This window comes from Lepisma saccharinum, unplaced genomic scaffold (genome assembly GCF_977018435.1).
Source record: "Lepisma saccharinum unplaced genomic scaffold, izLepSacc3.1 HAP1_SCAFFOLD_397, whole genome shotgun sequence".
NCBI classification, from domain to species: Eukaryota; Metazoa; Arthropoda; class Insecta; order Zygentoma; family Lepismatidae; genus Lepisma; species Lepisma saccharinum.
Genome location: NW_028143101.1, coordinates 214,279 through 236,424, shown reverse-complemented (window position 1 = coordinate 236,424; position 22,146 = coordinate 214,279). Strand labels below are relative to the sequence as shown.

The window sequence follows — 22,146 nt, the reverse complement described above, 5'->3', positions numbered from 1 at the left end:
ATGTAGATCTGGAGTGTCAGGTTTGGGGGATGTCATTAGTGTAGGTGCCGTGAAGTTTGGGTACTTATTTTGGTAATGGTACGGTGGTGCTTCCGGATTGAGGTTGCTGGACGTTTTAGGTTGAGCCCGGCAGTTTGAAGGAGCAATTCTTTGGGGTTGGTTGTTTGAGGTGCAGGAGTCCTCCGTTTGGTATGCAGGGCTGTCCGGGGGTGTGGGAATTGTAATAAGGGGTGGGTGTGTGGCTATAGTCGGAGATATGTCCGTAAGGAAGGACATAGGAGTAGCAATTGGTGATGGGTTTAATGATTCTGTTTCTGAAAATGAGGAAGTCTCCAAGAGAGTGGGTACTGGCGACAAATCAGATTGTGAGATGAATAAGGATTGAACAGACTCAAAGGGTGATGTGTGAAATGATTGAGTTAAAATGGGAGATTGAGGGGGTGAGTTGTATACATATTGGCTGGGCTCTGGGGTTGAAAGACTCAAATAGGGAGGAGAAGGTAGAAAGTATTGGGGGTAGAATATCGAGCAGGGGTTTAGGCCTGGAATATAATTACTAAGAAGGGGTTGATAATGTATATAAACCTGGTTAGGTTGGGATACAGTGTTGAAGGAGTAGTTATTTAGGGGTGGTGTGGAGGAGAGTTGATGCAGTTTGTTGTGGTTTAAGTCATTTAAATGTTGGGCTAAGTCTATGGTAAAAATAGTTTCAAGAGTGTATTTTAATTCTTGTTGTTTTCTCAGTGCGTAGGCCGCCGCTCGTCCCGAATTTCGTCGTCGACGGCTAGGAGTATTTCTATTTTTTCTTTTTCTTTTAACTTCACTATTCATAGTTGGTCTTTTCAATCAATCTCTGTTGGAAAAACTTTAATGTAGGGCACTCTTTCGAATTTTCGTGGCAATTTCTCTTCCTTCTCTTGCAAGGTATGCAAATTTCAACTGACTTGTCTATTCTGCATTCCTCCCTTACGTGATCCTCCAATCCACATCTGATACAGCATTTGTTACCCTTGCAGTGTTTCGCGACGTGTCCATAGTCTCTACTTAATTCCAACAATTATACGTGGATTATTGGCTCCGGGAATTATGCATGAATTTTTCTCTGTAGATATGAAAAATTACAAGCTTTATTAATCCAAAGCCCATTGAATTTATACAGGGTCATTGAGAATGATTGCCAGCATTTTAAACTGTTATTATAAAAGAAGTATTTAATGAATATACATATGTGGCATCTTAAAATGTTCAGCAAAGTTTAAAGTTTTAGACTTACCTTAGTACAGTTCGATATGGGCGTCATTTGTAGCTCTGGTGATGTCTAGACGGTATTCAATCCCCTGCCACATCGTGTCCAGAGTTACAGTTGCAATTGCTGCAGTGACACTCTCTTTAAGGTATTCCCACGCATGCGCCATTTTAAACCTCATGGTAACACAAGGTCACACGAAACTTTAAACTTTTCTGAACATTTTAAGATGCCACACCTGTATATCCATTAAATAGTTCTTTTATAATAACAGTTTAAAATCCCGGCAATCATGCTTGATGCCCCTGTACATATTTATAAATGCCCTGAGGCAAGTTTTTCACAGTTTAGCATTTATTTTTATCGAGGAAACAGAATTCCCCCAATCTGTTTACTTTGTTAGTGTCATCTGACAGATGGAAGATTTTTGCTAGATAAGATTTCTTGAGGATGATTAGGTAAATATGAGTTTGAAATTCATGAGCGAGCAAGTTTTTTTTTATTTATTTACTTTTATTAAAATCAATAGTAGAGACCTAAAAATAAACACTTGAGTTTAACATTTGGAAAATTGTGGTTAAAATTACTAGCTCCGACAACAAAAATAGACATATCAAGGTACATCAAACTTCATGAACTGGACAAATTATTCATTTTATTGTGATTATATGATTATGTAACTTAATACTTTATATGCAAGTTTTGGTTGGGAATTGATTATCATAATCTGTTTATATACTGTATTTTTTTTAAGAAAATCCTTTATGGGAGTTTAATATCTACACAGATATTCACACCAACATATTTTTTTAACATTGGTTATGCTTTGTATGAATATGTAACACTAGTCACATTAATACATTATGAAGTAGCACACATATGTTAACAGATATAACCAAGAAAACCTACTAATCCTGAATAAATGATTGATTTATTGATTTGGTGTTTTAAGTCCACTTTATGCACAGTAAGGCTAATCGGGACTGGACGTGCAGTTTAAAGTGAGATCCGAACCACTTGTGCCTCCCTTAATTGCAAAGGCGATGACGCTACCACTGCACCATCGGGGAGGCCCTGAATAAATAAAATAGTGGCATATTGCAAAACAGAATATTTTCAACTTCTAATCGACTTTTACGAATGGAAACAACATTAATGAAAAATTTCATGGCCCCTTTAGTGTCAACATTATCCAGTTTTTCCTTATGTAGTTGACACAGTGCCAGAGAGTTAAGATGCTTTTGTCTTATCATACTTTGTAATTAGTTCTTGAGGTGATGGAAAACACAAACTACTTTCAGCCTCGCAAGAAGAATACAGTGTCAAAAGTAAGTGGACTAGTCAGGCCCCAACCCAGAATTCTTTTAAGGGAGGCCAGGTCCAGAGCACTACACATCCACAAAATACACTTACTTGGCCCTCTTGGGTGGCGAGCGAGCGAGTAAAACTGTTTGCCTAAGTTTTGAACTGTCAAGCATCGAAAGCCCACGGGTAACTGGCAGGCCTTGCAAGACCCAGCTCACTTATATACAGCAAACACTCCTTCAGGTTTTGCACAGTCTCCAGGTACATGAGTCATGCAGTCACTGTTGCCAACTTTTATATTCTAAACTGTTCAAGGTGGACTTGAAATATTCATCACATTTATCAATTTGAAACTGCAGAGATTTATTCCGTGGTAGGAAACATTTGTATCACTCACACCCAGTAGCGGCAATTGGGTTCCAAAACTAAGGGGGGGGGGGGTTGGCTTGCAAGGTGCAAAAAAGTGGGGGGGGGGGGGCAAGGACAGTCTAATTTTCCTTGGTACATAAGGTTAGCATAGTGCGGAAGCAAAAGTGGCAAGAAGTGTGTTGAGGGTCAACTGCCTCCTAATCACCTCCACTGCTGACACCTGTAAAGGAGTACGAACCAAGTTTCACAAAAAGTGCCATTGTAAATATTTTGGAACGTTGTGACTGGTGATGGTTTTACATTAAACTATTTTTTTTTGGGGGGGGGGGGTGCTCCCCGATGTTGCAGTGGTAGCATCATCGCCTTGTAATCAAGAGGTCCCAGGTTCAATACCTGGTGGAGGCACATTAGGGTGTTTCATTTTTCCAAAGATGTGATATTTATATGACTTTGCTTACGCCCCGAGTCTGAGTGATGTAAAAGATATATATGCCAAATTTCAAGAAGATTGGATAATATTTAGGGGTTGCACACATTGATCACTTTTATCTCAAACTAGTGAAATTTCTAATATTGAAGTGCTTTGTACTAATGGGCTTCTCATGTATTTCTTTCATCTTGTGCAGGTAATTGAACTTTAAAATGGGAACTGAAAGAGGAATTTGACTGCTAGAAAAGGTGCCTAGTGGTGAGTTTTTAGGAGCTCGGCTCCCTTCAAAGGAACAAGTACTTTTAGTTTTTATTTACCATCACAAGGAAATGAAAGAAACACTTTCGGATGCTGCTAAATCTACCAGTACTAAACTACAGGAAGTGTGGAGGAAAGCTAATATCCCTGTTAAGACGGAGGAGAATATCCATGCTGGTATACAGAAGCTGTACAAAGAATACCAAAATCTGGGTAAAGAGAAATCGAGAAACACGGATAAGCAAATGTGAAACGGCAGATTTGGAAAGGTGATCTCGTCGAGATATTTGACATTTCCCGGCAAAATGTGATGGACATGAATAGCGTATGACAAGAAGATAAAGAATTTCTTAGATCACAAAGAGAAGATCGTATGAGTTCGTCAATGAGTGGAGTAGACAAGGTTTTCGCCTCGAAAATGAGAACTAAGTGGACAAAAGAAGACAAAAATTATTCATATAAGAATAAACATTACAAAGCTATCACTGACATCAATAAGACAGTTATACTGGAAGACTCATCTCCATCATCATCAGCACCTAGTGACGAGGCCGAGTTTTCGCCTCCAGCAACGAGAAAATTACGTTCAAGTCCTAGATTAAAACCTCTTGATCAGACACTCACGTCTACTTGGGATTGAGAACAGCTCTCTATTCGACAAGCAAGTACTTCATTTATAGCAACTGCAAAGAGCCTTGGCCACGATGTTTCAAAAATTTCCGTATCTCCAGCTACTGTTTACCGAGCTCGGGCGATCAATAGAAGTAAAATGGCAAAGAAAATCGAAGAGTCACTCTTTGAAAATCCTCCTCATTTGGTCTTGCATTGGGATGGTAAACTGTTGCCCTCAGTTGTCCATGGGAGTGTCAAAACTTTTGGAAGATAGAGTTTTAGTTCTAGTGACTGGCAAAGATTTGAGCATTTTCTTGGCATACCTGTTGCCCTGAAAAGCACTGGTGAGCAGATGGCTGAAGTAGTTATTCGGGAAGTGGACCGATTTGGGCTATGTGACAATATCATCGGTATGTGTCTTGATACTACAGCATCTAATACAGGACTGATCCAAGGGGCATGTACCAGAATTGAAAGGGAATTCGGACGAACATTGTTGTGGTTGGCTTGCCGTCATCACACCCATGACCCATGACCTAATATTGAAAGGAGTGTTTGAGGAGTGTTGTGGCGTACCATCAAGTGGTCCTGACATCCAGATTTTTCGGAAGTTCCAAAGTCTGTGGGCTTCACTTGATAAGAAGTCATATACGACAATGCTGGATGAAGAAAGTCCTGTTCAAGGCTTTCTAGAAGAACAACGAGTGAAAATGGTTAACTACATCCAAAATGTCCTAAAAGATGAAAGTCATCCAAGAGAAGACTACAAAGAGTTATTACAACTCTCACTCCTGTACCTAGGAGGTTGGTCTGAAAACGACTTCAGTTTCAGGATCCCAGGGGCTCTGCATCAAGCAAGGTGGATGGCAAAGGCAATATATGCACTTAAAATTGTCCTCTTCACTAAATAGTTGAATATTCCTCAACGAGAATTGAAAGGAATAAAACGGGTTACACATTTTGTCAGCCTCATATATGTTCGCTTTTGGCACGAGGCAATTGTAAGTCCATGGGCTCCAAAGAATGATTTGGATATGCTACAGCTTCTGAGCCAGATGCAGACGTCAAAAAAAGTGCTCCCACAGTTGCTAAGAGACACCTTTGGTATCCATCAGAAACAAACGTAGGATTGGCATTTTTGGATGAACGTATTACTCAGGCTGATAAGGAAAATATGACTAAAAATTTAGAAACCAAACCTGCAAAGAAAAAGGAAATGAAACGATTAGAGGGTAAAAACCTAATTTTTGAAGGAAAAGACCTGAGCCATTTCATTACTAATAAAACAAAGACGTTCTTTGAATTGTTTGGGATCCACGACGTGACAGAATACTGCAGTGATTCTCTAAGAATCCATGTGAATGCTCTTAAGGTGGCCAATGATACCGCAGAAAGAGGAATTGCTCTGATTAAAAATGTTTAACGAATCGGTCAGGGACGAACAAGAAAAACAATTCTTGTTGAGGGCAGTCGAGCATCACAGAGAAGTTGTCACCAAGCGAACAAAAAAAGGGATTGCATCGTTCAAAGTTGATTAATATAACACATGTATTGCCTATCATACTACCTATTAATCTTAGTGTCTAGTTTTAATATTATTTTAAGTTTGTGATTTCTAGTTTTCCCAATAAAAGTAATTAACATTGAAAAATTGTATTTTTTGCCTACTTTTACAAAACTGATCAAAGTGTGCAACCTCTAAATATTATCCAATCTTCTTGAAATTTGGCATGTATATCTTTTACATCACTGAGACTCGGGGCGTAAGCAAAGTCTGCAAAAATTTTACATTTTATTTTTTGCCTTACGAAATGAAACACCCTAAGGCACATGGTGGTTCAGATACCACTTTAAATGTTGGTCCAGTCCCGATTAATCGTACATAAAGTCAACACCAAATCAATTAAACTATTTTTCTAAAAACATTGAAAACTGTTGTTACAGATTTTCTCTCTGGTGTAATTTTGCCAATTAAATATCCGATTTAGTTGAGAAAGATATCCCCCTTCTCTTTGAAAACTTATACTGCTCGTGGCTTGCTTAATGTTATTATCCCCTCTACGGCACAATGATAGGTTGTTTTTTTTCATAACTTTCATTCTGAAGGGAATTTTATACTCAATATAGGTGAAATGTAGTTCTTTTTCAACCATTACATTTCTGATATCACGTGATGCTGAACACTTAAGCACAGGGGTCCATAAAAATGGAACATGAAATCAGAATTTACATTAAAAAGGTTTTTGAATATTGCCATCTATTTCAATGAATAGTCGTTCTCTCATATTGTCGCAAGTAATCTAGTTCTGCAGAACACATTGATAGTAACACGATGCAAAATATATAGAAATTGTTAGCTTGTATCTTCAAATGGAATGCTATTTACACATTTCATCAAACAACGTAAAAATGAAACGGAGAGAATATTTATGATTTCAAGACCAGAAATGTGACATAAAATGAGCAAAACACACAACCCTCTTTCAAGATCTTCAAAACAAATTTTGAAAATATGTGGTAGTTCGTTTGAAATAATAATGGAACTAATTTGAGAGGTTAACAAAATCTAACAGTACAACCTCAAGGCACCTGCGACTACAATAAATTTGAATGTTTCCTTGTGTAGTGAAATTTAATGGCCATTGGAAACACTGACAATGGTGCTTGCGTCTGACTGCATCAGGTCTCACGTGACTTCTAGTGCACGGGTAAAGAGAAAAACCTTGCAGGCATTGAGGCCTGTGGAAGGGAAGTTAGTTTTTGCAATGTCGAACACCTCGCTTGACGTGTGTGTTACATGTGATTGTTGCCACGACTCCTTGTGGATGAGTTTCTTCCAGGTCTCGTGCAGGCCTCTGGCCAGGCTGTGTGCCAATCCACATAGTTTGAAACTACACTAAGAGATGGCGTGAAGGTCGATTTCCTGTAATTTCCATGCTTCAGCATTGCCAACACACTATTTTGGAGAGCAAACTTACGATTAGTTAACTGGCTGTTGGAGGCGAGATGGAAATGCAAATCTGAACACCTGATGCTAAACGAACATATTCCATGAACCGATACCAGAAACCCCTTCATACCTCACACATGTGACCTAGGTAGGAGGGGCAGTTCATGTCTAAGATGATAGTAAACTAATGTTTATTGGCAAGTACAGAAGTAAATGGAAGTAAAATACCAGTGTCAAGAAATGAGGCAGTAAGTAATCACTAAAACTCCACAGTATGTGTTAACAGATATATATTGAAATCGAACTATGTACAAAATGCACATGTGGCATGATGAAATCGCAATGAAACAAAAGGAACTTGAGCCATTTATGCTATCTGAAACTTTTGACTCTACTAAGAACTTTCTCAAAGCTACTAAATTTCCTCCACAACCATTTCCACTATTCCTGAAGTTTCCCTAATGTTTCAGGGGGTCGCAGGTTCAAATCCTGGCCTGGGTATGGATGTTTGTGAGTGCCCATTCATCAATATCATCACTCATCCCCATCTTCGCAAATTAGCCAAAAGTGGCACAAGAAACGAAGTAAAATAAAGCAAATCAATCAAATCCTAATGGTCCTATAATGTATTTTATAGTATTTCAAGATTGTAGATAAGTAATGGATTTTTCTTATGTTGAGGTAGATTCCAAATTCTGATGACACTTTCAAATCTCTGCCTAAACTACATTTTTGGAGATTAAGAAAAGAGTCTTAAGAATTTTAGGGCTTCACTTAAGCTATAATTTGACAATAAATGTTTTGAAATATAGTGCATGTTTGGGGATCGTTGTGGACCAAATTGGAGATCACCAATGTTTTGGCCATGGGAATTGCCATTCTCATAGCAACCAGATGTTTTGGAAAATTTATAAGGTATTCCATTTGGATGAAACACCCAGACAATTAAATATGGCAAACTTATAATTTATCATGGTTATATGGAGGAGGTATTTTTGCTTGAAACATCCAGAAAAATAATAGGAAAACACAACTGTGATAAACTGAAGAGTAAAACCTGGCCAGATCCGAAAATGTGCAACGAAGATACGATCTGAAATGATGTGGGGTAGATTGACTGAGGTTATTTTGCATCGCTTTTCTGAAAGGTTTCTGTAATCAAGATGATGAGGATGAGTGATGATATGATGAAGGAACACACAAAGAACACCCAGGCCGGGATTAGAATCCGGGACCCTTGGCTATGTAGCACACTGCACCACTGTGGCCAGCGGAAAGCTGTTGAAGTATCAGATGTGACAACAAATGATATGGTAATATTTCAACTAGAGCTAAAGGTACAATTATAGAGTTCCAATATAATGGTCCAAAGTAACTGTAAAAATTCGACTCACTTGTAGGGGAGGGTGGGTAAAGTGAGACAGGTTGGGCAAGTATGTCCAGCCTAGCTAAATTGTATACCACGACAGGAAATGACCCCGCGAAGAGATAGTTGGTGTCATAGAAGCTGGAGAGGCTGTGTGTGAAGCCGTACGCTACTCTTGAAAATTGATGATTTTGTAGGTATTATATAGTATATATTTCGGTGTTATCTTTATAAGGATTATGGTGTATACAGAAACCTCAATTACATATCATCAATACATTTTAACACGTGTAATATATTTATTGCATAATCTATCTCTTTACGAACCTCATACTTACATAGGGTGAATGTAGCATTATTAGACTCTCATACAGGGGTCGAGTAAATAAAAAATGTGGGGTGGGGCAAGAGCATCCACCTAGAATATTAGATGGTCGCACATTCTCCAGGTTGATTGATTCACTAGTAGGTTATTTCTCGTTGCTTTACTACCGTTAGGTTATTCTCGATGACAGTGCCTCCATGTGTATGTGTTCTGGTGGATGCCCACTCATTTCTTTTGCCAGTTAATTTTTCTATCGGAAGGACTCTGTGCCCCCCCCCCCCTGCCTTTCTGTTAAATTCACATCCTAACTTAGAGTTTCAAGTCTTGTAATGAAAATCCAATATCATAGTTGTCGTGATGTCTTATATCCCTGTACCTTCATTCAGATGTGGTTCTTGTCTGTGTTTGAAACAGAGAGAGGAATGGTGTAGATGGAGGATGACATCAAGCATTGCATTGCAGAGTTTCAAGGATGGTTTTCTGTCATTGAGAAATGAAGCAGTGGGATGCAGTATACCCCAGACAACTCTCATCTCAAGTATAGATTGAGGCACTGTTGGAAGGGTACAAAATATGGGAAAGTTTAACCTCACATTCATAGCTGAAATGGAAGAAGAGAATACTGGACAAAACAATTTTGTGTGTCATAAAGTGAGCTTCCTACAATAGTTCAGGCAATTAAAAACATTTTTCCATCCATCCTTAACAAAACTGCTTCAGACGCTTTTTAAACAATTTCTAGTTCAGAATTCATTGCTGAATGACATACAAAATCAGACCACCGGAAAACCACCGGGAGAGCAAGTGTTGGAATTGTAAAAATAGTCAAACCTACGCTCTACTATTGGGGGATACACAATAAAATATTTAGTATATTTGGAACTTTCACTCAAAATTGTATTCTGAGGATTAATTTAAAAGGCATTTGCATTTAGCACTTTCCCAAGTTCTTTCCTGCATTCATTTAAAAATTTTGATTTTCCTCAAAATTTCGGGAGGGACTGTACCATCTGCACCTCCTCCCACATGTGTACACCAGTGTTTGCAGTGATGAAAATGATTAATTAAACTTTGTCCATCTTAAGAAGTTGACTTTATAGTTAAGAGAACTTAACAAATAATTTTATTTGAAGTAATTGTAATTTTCTCTTTCTCTCTTTCTATAAATATCTTTTAATATCAAAATTATGTAAGAAATAGTATATTGTTGAAATATAGTTTTAGTTTAAATATTATTAAATGTAAATAATAAAGTGTAAATTACTTTATTTTTGCCTTTAGTAGAAAACAGTCAGTCCGCCACTTTGGAATCCGTTTTTGGGGGCTTTCCTGTTGTCCGATTTTGTTTGATTTTGGATATGTTATTCAGCAATGATTTTTGAGCTAGAAACTCTTTAAAATCCTTCTGAAGCAATTTTGCCCAGGTCAAAGTGTAAATTGCCAGGACTACAAGCGTTATGTGACAGTTATATTTCCATTAATCTGAACACATAATTTAAGTGATTTAGAACGTTTGTCTGGTTAAAGTTATTTGTCAAGTTTCAGTGTCCAATTTCTGTATCTGGCTTCTCTCATTTGCCCCACCCTATGGGGCAAGTGAGTCCACACGCAGACTTGAATTATTTAATTTTTTTAACAGTGGAGTTAATAATTTTTTTTGTATTTGAACTAGATAAAATGTTCATAACTGTTCTATGTGTAGAGTGGTAAAAAGTTTATTTCCTTTCAAATAAATAATGTACACACTATGACCTTTTTTTTCTTAATGGGTCTCACTTGCTCCACTCTCCCCTACGACCCAGTGATCAGCAACAGAGTTGCTTACAGGCAAGGATGTCATACGACACATAACTTAGTGCTCGAATAGTACTGTGTTCCACAAATTAACAATGATTTCAAATTTCCTTCAATTTTCTTACAGCAGCACCATTGAACAGCTATTATAATTCCATGTTTAGAAAATAATATATTTATAAATTAAATTATACATATTAACAATTATCATAAATGTGAGTTATCCAAAGAATATGAGACATTTTCGCATCACAAATGCTTCAAAGAAATGTCGAGACAGGAGTTAAAATTAATGGATTGTTCAGACTAAATCCGGACATCTAGTAGCCTGGCATCAATGGTTATAAAACTTAAACTACCAAATATGGCAAACTGCATACTTCTGGAGCCTGCCTCTTTCCACAACTCACACATTCATTTATGCAAGGACAAAATCGAAATTTTTGCAAATTTGAAAATATCTTCGATGTTATTTTCGTAGCTTTTTATAGATTTACATTGAAATATTTGAGAGCTCAAGGAGGGGGGCAGCAGGCTTCATGGCTCCTCCCCTGGATATGGGCCTGGTACTAGTCCTAACTATGCACCATGAGTACTGATCAGAACATAGAATATCTATAGCATATTGTTTATAGATATTTTATGAACTTACTACTGAGGATAATATCAAATAAATTAAAAACATATATATTTTGTTATTCATTTTACCATCGTAGTTCGATAATAGTTGAATTTTGATAATTAATGTTCCACCAAATTGTTATCTTATCAAAGTACTTTTAGTTCATATGAAATAGGGACAGGATTAGGCCACTCGAATGCCATTTACAGTTTCGAAACCATGCACCTGGTCACCCTGGGCTAAGACATCCCCTTTTTTTATTGTAGTTATATACCCTATCCCAGGCACATATGCAGAACTAATTTTTGGGATGGGTCAGAGCCAAGCATATTATGTGTAATAATAATGATAATCATTCCTTTCTTTTGACTCTTTCGAATGCATCTGATAGCATTCCAAATTTTGGTGGTTCAGAAGTTCATAAGGTGAGGTAACCAATACATCAACGACAGACAATGGAAGTTAAAAGTAGCTTACATTCATGTGGAAAACAAAGGCATCTACATATTTTTTGATGAACTGACTCATTCAAGATCACGAGGACTAGAGTATTCCCATGCATCTTCCTCTATTCTTGCACATAATCATAATATACCATGCATTTTCCTTAATTAACTGTGTATTTGGGAAATGAAATACTAATAGAGTAAAATGCCCATTTCAGAGCAGAATCCTGACTAATTTCCCACAGAGTCCTCAAATAATGTATGAAATTTCCATCACACAAACAATATTTTGTTACAAAAAGAAATCGTGTTGAAAGTTAAACATTGGGACCATTATACAGGGGTCCCAAATGAGAACTGAGGGTCCCGGGCACCCCTGGTCCCCCACTTTCGGGGCCCTGGACATTTCTAGACTGTAAGGTGTTCACTGAATGTAGCATTTACTAATGTCAGATTCTTTTAATTTCTGTTCCCCAAGCCATCCCAAAATGAAACTTACACCAAAGAAAGATTACATTTAACTGAATAACTTAACTTATTTCCACAAAAATTGAAAGTACCATTTTTAGGTATTCAAGGTCATGTGACAACCTAATGAAAATTTCAATGTTTTCATATGAAACTATTTTTATAAAAACTATGCTCCCTTATCTTCAAAATAAGCCCAACATGAAAGGTATACCATAATTAGAAGAAAAGTTGTGAATTGACCTTGACATAAATTTGACATTTGGCAACCCTCCTGTATGAGCACCATGTATCACTGAAGGCTAAAATTGTACACATGCTAGTTACTTCATGTTCTCTACCATCCTACCAAATTTCATTACAATCTGAGATGGTCGTTTGGGAGTTGTGATGATTCGGCATGGAATGAACTTGATTCTATACTTTTTGTACACTTTGAAGTAAAAAAAAAAAATCCTTGTGAATTTGATTGAATGGCAAAGAAAGTATTCAGATTTTAATACCTCATGATATTCTTTATGTTAAGACTCTTTTCTAGCATTTTTTTAAAAAATATTTTTGAAAGTTGAAATTGTTGTTTATTTGCAAAACTGTAGATAGGTGGCATGATCTTGACTGGACTACTTTCATGCTGTTTACTACAGATGTTACTGCCATGACATTATTTACTGATGGTACCCAAATGAAATAATAGCTCTAATTTCATTTTCATTTGAGTTATTCGTTTTTTATTTATAAAATTACTTCTTTTATGTTGTGTGTAAGGCGGCTAGCCTCTTTCCACATGGTACAATCTGAAAACTACATGCTAGAAGGCTAACAAAGAGATGACTCCAGGGTCCACAGTCAGAATAATCACATGCATGGTTGTGTATGATCCTGTCTCTTGTCTATATGTCTGCTGAGTGCCACTTCACAATGGTGATTAGAGTTCTTAGATGCTTCGTGTTTGTTCTTAATGAGACCAGCTTCTATAATGTTCATAGTTATTTTAGCTGTTCAATGTTGATTATTATTATTATTTGTTCTTGATAAGGAATTCATCTCCAAAAAAATGTTGTTCCTTCCATGTACTCACTTACATGTTTTCCTAAGTAGAATAAGAGAAGGTTGCAAATAGTCTCAGTGCTGACAATATTGTTTTGTTTTTCAACACAAACAAATCTGTAACATTTCAATTTGCTAGTGGTGGCAAATTCAGTTTAACTTTTTCAGATGAAACCATGTTTCTATTAAATGTCCTGCAAGGCCTGTTTTCCTAATGCATCTAAAAAAATCCAAATTTCTTTCTCTTGCAGGTGGTTTAGTTTGACTTACATATTTTCATGTAAATGTCTGAAATTGGGTCCTTCATTTTGACTTACCCTGTATAGTGAAAAACATGCATTTTGTAGTGCATAGTATAATACATTATCTCGTGTCACATCATAGGTGTGCTGCGTTTGCCGACAAATGTTTGGAACACATTGTGCTGAAAGGACTCCTTATTTCTTATTTCCCTCTCCTCTCCTCCTCCCCTCTCATGGGGCTGGATGAGATCTATACAAACAAAGAAGTGAAATCATAAGTCAAAGGTTTGATCTCATTGTATTCGTTGTAGCAATGAGTGTCTAATAATATTTTTCCGATAAATATTCTCAAAAAATATGGGGAAGGGCTTCTGTACATTATTAAAAATATTCTTGAAATTTTGGAATGTATTCTGTAAAACCTGGAATTATTCTTGAATTTTGTCTTAACTGGTGGAATAGCCATACTGGTTGCAGAAACGTAACAGCTGCTTTTAGCACCCGACCCTGTGGCCGAGTGGTTAGCACATCGCGCTGCGACGCCAAGGGTCCCGGGTTCGAATCCCAGTCGGGCTTGGTTGTTTGTGAATGTCCATTCATCAATTTCATCATTTCATCACTCATCCCCATCTTCGCAAATTAGCCAAGAGGCACAAAACGCGAAGTAAAATAAACTAAATCAACAACAACAGCTGCTTTTAGCAGTAGGTCATATTGTGAAATGTATTATTTATTTCTATTCTCTCCCCCCCCCCCCCCAACATGCAAGTGAGTACCGCTCATGTGACAAAAGGCTTCACAAGTAACAAAAAAATTAATTACTAATACTTAATAAATCAGATCTCAAATTAAAACCACTGACTCACTGGCCAAGCACCTTGAGTGATGAACTCAAGATGTCTCCACTGAATCTTACTGGTTTGAGTTCTTGCCAGGATGTGAGTGTTCCATGGCGAATGTCCCTTCATGAATTTCATCTAAGCATCATTCACTCTACCATGATTAGCTAGTAGAATCAGAAAAGCAGTGTAAATTAGAAAGAAAATCCTGGAAAGTGTCACAAAGTAGAATGCTAGATAAATGTTTTTATGAACAGTAGAATTACTGTATGTAAATATTCATTTAAAATATTTTCTTGAGCTGATGCAAAATGGAACTCATCCAATTCTTGATCTGTGTTATTTATTTCATTATTGACTCCTAATGATGCATTTAGGCTTTCAGGTTTTTCAGCATTTGAAATTAAAATTTATGAATACATAAGTATTTATGTCTGTGTTTGTGCGATTAGTTTTTATTTATTTTTGACTGGTAATTAATTGCATTCATTGGGTTTCTTCTAGTGGAAGTTTTGAAGAACCAGATCCTTCTTTTGGACCCAACTTCACAGATGTGAGGGAAATGATGAAGCATTATGAAATAGTGAATGGTATTAAATTCACAAACTTTCGGAAGGAAATAGGAATTAAACATGTAATTGATGAAGATAAATGTAAATTAGATGCATATTGGGTATTTGGAGAGATTGGCCATGTGATGTTTCATGTGAACTTTAAACTAGGATCAGAGGTTTGTGAATTTATACAGTTCATATGAACTAACAAGGGAGGTTATCTAAGTGTCCCCCTCCGATTTCCATGAAACTTGGCAGGTGTATAAAGGGGCCCAAAGGAAGAAATACGTGTTTTTTTTTGTTTTGGCTAAAAAACTGTTTTAGGGGGCAAAACCTCCCCTCAGGTGTCAAGATGAGAACAAATTGAAGTGGGGATCTGACCCCTGTGTCCCGCTCCGATTTCCATGAAACTTGGCAGGTGTATAGAAGGGCCAAAGGAAGAAATGCGTATTTTTTTGTTTCGGCTAAAAACTGTATTAGGAGGCAAAAACCCCCCTCAAATGTCAAAATGAGGACAAATTGAGGTAGGGATGTGACCCCTGTGTCCCCCTCCGATTTCCATGAAACTTGGCATTTGTATAGAGGGGCCCAAAGAAAGAAATACGTGTTCTTTTATTTGGCTATAAAATGGTTTTAGGGGGCAAAACCTCCCCTTAAATGTCACGATGAGAACAAATTGAAGTGGGGATCTGACCCCTATGTCCCCTTCGATTTTTATGAAACTTGGCAGGTGTATAGAGGGGCCAAAGGAAGAAATACATTTTTTTTTTCGGCTAAGAAACTGCTTTAACGGGCAAAACCTCCCCTCATATGTCAAGATGAGGACATATTGATGTGGGGATCTGACCCCTGTGTCCCCCTCCGATTTCCATGAAACTTGGCAGGTGTATAGAGGGTCCCAAAGGAAGAAATACGTTTTTTTTTGATTCGGCTAAAATACTGTTTTAGGGGCAAAAACCCCTCAAATGTCAAGATGAGGACAAATTGAAGTGTGGATCTGACCCCTGTGTCCCACTCCGATTTTCATGAAACATTGCAGGTGTATAGAGGGGCCCAAAGGAAGAAATAGGTGTTTTTTGTTTCGGTTAAAAACTGGCAGATACACAAGTGGAGCATTTGAGATATGAAGTGCATGTCACTGGGAAACACAGCTATCACGGACGAGACGAAGAAAGGCAAATATGCCACGTGAGAGCATACAATGTGACAAAATGCATTACATAACACACGATTCATGCTTGACACAAATCATGTGCAACACACCCACCACGATGTATCACCTATGGGCAGGGCAGTCTGTCAGGAGATACCTCACAAGCAGAGGAGATAAGAGTAAAGAAACGTGAAATGGTGCCAAGAGGCCACAGTTAAACACAATTATCAGGTGTGCTGTAGTGGGATGGTATATACGATAAGACATCATGAATCCAAATTCCATATGTGTGACCCTGTATATAAAGGCTCACAGAAGGAAATAAGGACAATCGTTCTGTATGGAGGTACCTTGTTGAATGTAGTGAATGTGGTCACACTTTTAATACAGGCATTTAATACCAGTAGCCCATCTCCTTTAATAGCAGAGGAGGGATATGTCACAGACGTTGTGAAGGACGTCATTGAAAGATGTACCGAAGATCCTGCGTACATCGTTGAATTTGCTCCTTCCTTGGACTTTGACCAGCAAGACGATACATATGCACACGCTTTGGAAGATACAGATGATGACACAGAAGAAGACTATACCGACCATTGTTCACCACATACTGTATCCATTGGATATAAACGAAGAGCAGTTGACTTTTCGAGGAGTGGACAGAAGTGACGTTTGTCTCTGACCACCGTGCAAAATCAGTATAAGAAGGTTACCTCAACACAGCAACTACGAAGATGGGAAGAGCAGGGGCAGGAGGAACACAGAAAGAAAAGCTGTGTCAGGTTTCCAAATACGTTTTAGAAAACTTTAGTGATGCCGTGCAAGCACAGGTTCCAATTCATGATATTGATATTCGGAGATGGGCTCTGCAAGCTAAAGCTGAATTGGACGTTCCTCGGTTTACAGCATCACGGTTTTGGCTTTGGAAATTCAAGAAAGCACATCACATCGTTTCCTGGAAGGTCACCAGGTTCGACACGTCTTCCAATACGCACGGTGTAAGAGTGGGTATCTTCCCGAAAGGCCTCCATTTGAGAATCCGGTGGCATTCTGTTTTGGGGGTGACAGTAATGCGATATGTGATGTTTTTGGTGCAGTGCAGTAATCAGATGTGCATGGTGTAACCGAACATTATGTTTAAATCATTTTTTTTAGGAGTACCATTACTGTGACGAGTATGTACATTGACACCGTGGAAGCAACAATGGGGGCGGTTTTCAATGTGATGCATGGGTGCTTGTCTTTACTTTGTGTTGGCAGATCGGTTACCATAACATTGTTTCGTGTTACTTTCTGATGGTAATAAATGTTTTATACATGCTGTGTATTCATCTGTGGAACTATCCTCTTGTGTCCTTGGCTATGGATATCACCTATATGATATCTAGGCCATGCTTGATAGGGTTATGGTTCCTGTGTGCGGCTATTTTGATGCTCCGTTACCCTGCTCTGGTCCGTCTATTGTTATGCCCATCCCTATCCGGGAACAACGGTGTCTATGAATTCGGCATCTCTCTACAATTACACTGCGTTTGGTACCGACAATCCTACAGTTCTGTGCTGTGTGTGTTCCAATTATATGAGTGTGTTCTTCGTATGCCAGATTTATGTGGTTTCGGGGTCAGATCCCCACTTCAATTTGTCCATGACATTTGAGGGGGGGGGGGGGGTTGCCCCCTAAAACAATTTTTTAGCCGAAACAAAAAAACACGTATTTCTTCCTTTGGTCCCCTCTATACACCTGCCAAGTTTCATGAAAATCTGTGGGGGACACAAGGGTCAGATCCCCACTTCAATTTGTTCTCATCTTGACATTTGAGGGGAGGTTTTGCCCCCTAAAACCGTTTTTTAGCAGAAACAAAAAAAACACGTATTTCTTCCTTTGGGCCCCTCTATACACCTTCCAGGTTTCATGGAAATCGAAGGGGGACACAGGGGTCAGATCCACACTTCAATTTGTTCTCATCTTGACATTAGAGGGGAGGTTTTGCCCCCCTAAAACAGTTTTTTAGCCGAAACAAAAGAACACTTATTTCTTCCTTTGGGCCCCTCTATACACCTGCCAAGTTTCATGGATATCGGAAGGGGGATGCAGGGGTCAGATCCCCACTTCAATTTGTCCTCATCTTGACATTAGGGGAGAGGTTTTGCCCCCTAAAACCATTTTTTAGCTGAAACAAAAAAACACTTCTTTCTTCCTTTGGGCCCTTCTATACACCTCCCAGGTTTTATGGAAATCGGAGGGTGACACAGGGGTCAGATCCCACTTCAATTTGCCCTCATCTTGACATTTGGGGGGGGGGGGGGGGGGTTGCCCCCTAAAACCATTTTTTAGCCGAAACAAAAAAACACATTTTTCTTCCTTTGGGCCCCTTTATACACCTGCCAAGTTTCATGGAAATCGGAGGGGGACACTTAGATAACCTCCCTTGTAAGTAATGTAAGAAGTAACATTTATAAATTACACATGTGTGAGTGAATGTACATATATTGAAACTCAATGTTGTCACAAATTATTAGGTGTTGAATAGTAAAGGAATGAAAGAACATTTCTGTTACACATCACATCAATAAGCTGAAACTGTTTCCAGTTGTTGCATACACCACTTGATGGCCATAATGCAGCATTCAAAGAATAGACTGGATATTGCACGAATTAGTTTGAAATTTGATGTATTTTCAATTCTTATAACAGTTTGTGCATGTGAAAAAAGACTGTTATAACTTGTTTTGATTTGATGCATAATGTAGTTGTCCTATCACTGAAAAATGCCTATTAATTTGTGACCAGCCTGTGTTACAAAACAGGCTTGTGGCATTTCATGGCTGCAATCAAAAGTTTTTAAGTAAAATTATAAAGTTGGACATTTATGATAGCAGATTACCTAAAAAGAGCATTACAATTACTTTGAACAAGCACCACATTTCCTTGTTCTGGCAATATATCAACATTTCTCACATTGTTTTTTTTAAAAGCATCTAATGACCATATTACACATACTCTGGGGGTTAAAGGCAACCAGAGGTTGTAAGTTGGCATTCATTGGCATGAACAGCTTCTTCAGGACTGGAGAACTTCTTCCATGCATACGATTTTTTACTGTAGGGAACAGGATATAATCACATGGGGCCAATTCAGGACTGTATGGTGGGTGAGTCCTACTCTGTGGCCTCCGGGAACTGAATGAGTATTTTGGCTGTGTGGGCAGATGCATTCTCATGGTGCAAGAGGATCACTCATAGTCCTGTCCTTGGTCGTCGTTCTTGAAACTTCTCGAACATTTTTGGTATGCAAACTATTGCATACCACTAAGCGGTAAAAGTCTTTTGTTCCTTCAAAGGCTCACATCTGATCCTTTGGAGAACAAAGTTGCAGCAATTTTCTTTTCGACACTTCAGGGCCGCTTCAATTTTGTTTTTGGAATTTCATGGAAAAAATCCACACTGTCGACTGACACTTATTCTCTGGATCAAACTGCTAAATCCAAGTTTCTGGGACTCATTTAGCCCACTTTTAAAATCATAGAAAATCATCATATGAAAGTACTCTGTTTCCAGCTCCATAGCTGCAGGCGACTGATGCCACACAGACAGCAACAAATGAAACCCCCTGAACAAAACACAGATAAGCAGAGCAGATTGAAACTTGCATGAGCGCATCAGTAAAGATGTCACTGCTGACAATATTTCTTGGAATCTAAACAATTCACCATATTTCTATAGAACACCCTGTAGAATCCCCCATACCAAAATGAGGGCTCACTTAGTAAAGTTGATGTGTTTTACATGCTATGAACGTTTGCCTAAATGTATACAGCAACCCCTCCCCCCTTCTTCTCTGCCTCTGTGTTTGTTTGTGTGTGTGTCGCAAATGAGAAGGAAGTAGGAAACACTCACCAGGCACTGGAAAATTTTGAATTTTTGCATCTGCATGCTGCATCTTCAGTTGTAGATAAAGGATGGTGGTAATGAAAGTGAGTGTTCAACTTTCAAAATTGCCAGTTTCAAGCAGAGATAGTTGAGTGGTGGAGATGGGGTTCAGTTGGAAGGGTTACTGAGTGTCCTTATTGTGGCCAAGGTGTGTGACATTTTTAATGTTATTTTGAATCTGCAACAGTCTACATTGCTGATTCAATAGCTTTTGTTTGTTGTTTGTTTTGATTTTAAATCCACTTTATGAACAGAAAGGCTACTTGCTACTGGACCTACAGTTTAAATATGTATCTGAACCACTCTGTGCGTCCACCAGGTATGGAACCAAGTGCACCTTGATTACAAGACAACAGTATTACCACTGGTTTAATAGGTAATAACACTTTTTGAGGTGACCTGTCATATTCTGCACTACAATTGTGTCACAAACTTGAATTTCTCTGATTTTTTTCCAGCTTCTTTCATTTTTCACTTGTATATAAATCTTAGAATTGGCATTTCTTAACATGCTTGTACCAAATTTTCTTTTCAATGAAGAGGAGATACTTACATGTACCATTAAGTGTTTGGTCTATTATCCAGCTTAGTTTTAGAAATGATAACACCCTGTAACACGATTTTTGTTCCTGTGTAGTGAGTTTTATTTTCTAAAAGCTTCTGACTGGAAACATAGAAAATGCCTATTATTCCCCTCAAACTTTGTTTTTGTGACCGGGGCAGTGTTATTTTTAAATGTTACCTGTTTTCAATGAGAAAATATACGAATTCGTGCTTTTCATTTACATAAAGAAAAATACAAACACACATACATCAAAAGTGACATATATTTGCAATCTAGTTGTGAACAAAATTATTGCAAAAGATTTAAAAATGAGTAGTTTTCCAGGATTTATGATTATACTGTACATTACTTTCACGAATCAGCCCCCAAATATAGTCTCCCATCATGTTCTCATTATACTGGACTTGGTAGCGACGTTCGAAGTCCAATAGCTATATCTTGATGGAAACGCTCGCCTTGCTCCTCCGAGTACGCTCCCATGTTATCCTTAAATGTATGAAGGTGAGCATCGAGGGCATGAATTTTCAGGGACATCCTGCAGCCCATTTTGACGTAGTTCTTCACCAGAGTCTCAACCACTTCCACATAGCTTTCGGACTTATGATTACCCAAAAAGCCCTTAACCACTAAAACAAAGCTGTTCCAAGACGCTTTTTCATTCTCACTGAGCTTCTTGGGAAATTCTTCGCATGCCAAAAGCTTCTTTATCCGTGGGCCGACGAAGACACCGGCTTTGATCTTTGCATCAGACAGGTTAGGAAAGAAGTCTTGAGGGTACTTGAAGGCTGCTGACTCCTTATCTAAAGCTTTGACAAATTGTTTGATCAGGCCCAATTTAATATGGAGTGGAAGCATTAGCACCTTGTGGGGGTCTACCAGTGGCTCCCACTTGACGTTGTTTTTTCCCACAGAGAACTCGGTCCTCTGTGGCCAGTACCTCGTGTTGTAGTGCGCTTTGGTGTGTCTGCTGTCCCATAGGCAAAGATAACAAGGAAACTTGGTAAAACCTCCTTGGAGACCCATTAGAAATCCTATGATTTTGAAGTCTCCGATGACTTCCCATCCATACTCATCATATTTCAAGGTATCTAGCAATCGCTTTATGCTGTTATAATCCTCTTGGAGGTGGACTGAGTGAGCTAGTGGAAGAGACGGGTATGTATTTCCATTATGAAGAAGCACGGCTTTAAGACTTCTGGACGAACTGTCAATAAAGAGGCGCCACTCATTTGGACTGAAGTCAATTCCAATTGCTTCAAACAGACCGGTGACATTGTGGCAGAAGCAGAGTCCATCTTGACTTATGAAAAAGCTGGAAAAACTTTGATGACACTTCCTCTGATCTGTTATTTGCACACTTTCATCTAATAAATTCCACTGCTTAAGCCTGGACGTCAAGAGTTCTGCATTGGACTTGGTGAGACCAAGATCTCTTATTGAGTTGTTAAGATCTTTTTGATTGGGGTAGTATGGGTTTCTCTCTTCGGCTCGCAAATTGTAAGTATGAAGATCAATGTCTTCCTCGCTCTCTGACTTACTACTCTCATCTGAAGAGGGCAGCTTTTTCTCCGGAGGAGTGGGCACGGGAAACTCAGGGCAATGTGGCACAGGGGCGATGGATGAAG

General features: G+C 38.4%; 1 protein-coding gene across 1 annotated transcript in view; it reads left to right on the top strand.

Moving 5' to 3' along the window:
• Window positions 1-22,146, top strand: part of LOC145982760 (uncharacterized) — a 66,580-nt gene that overhangs the window by 32,112 nt on the left and 12,322 nt on the right. The window contains exon 3 of the mRNA XM_083116128.1: window positions 14,824-15,049. Coding sequence (XP_082972254.1) covers window positions 14,824-15,049 — 226 coding nt within the window. The remainder of the gene's footprint in view (window positions 1-14,823; window positions 15,050-22,146) is intronic.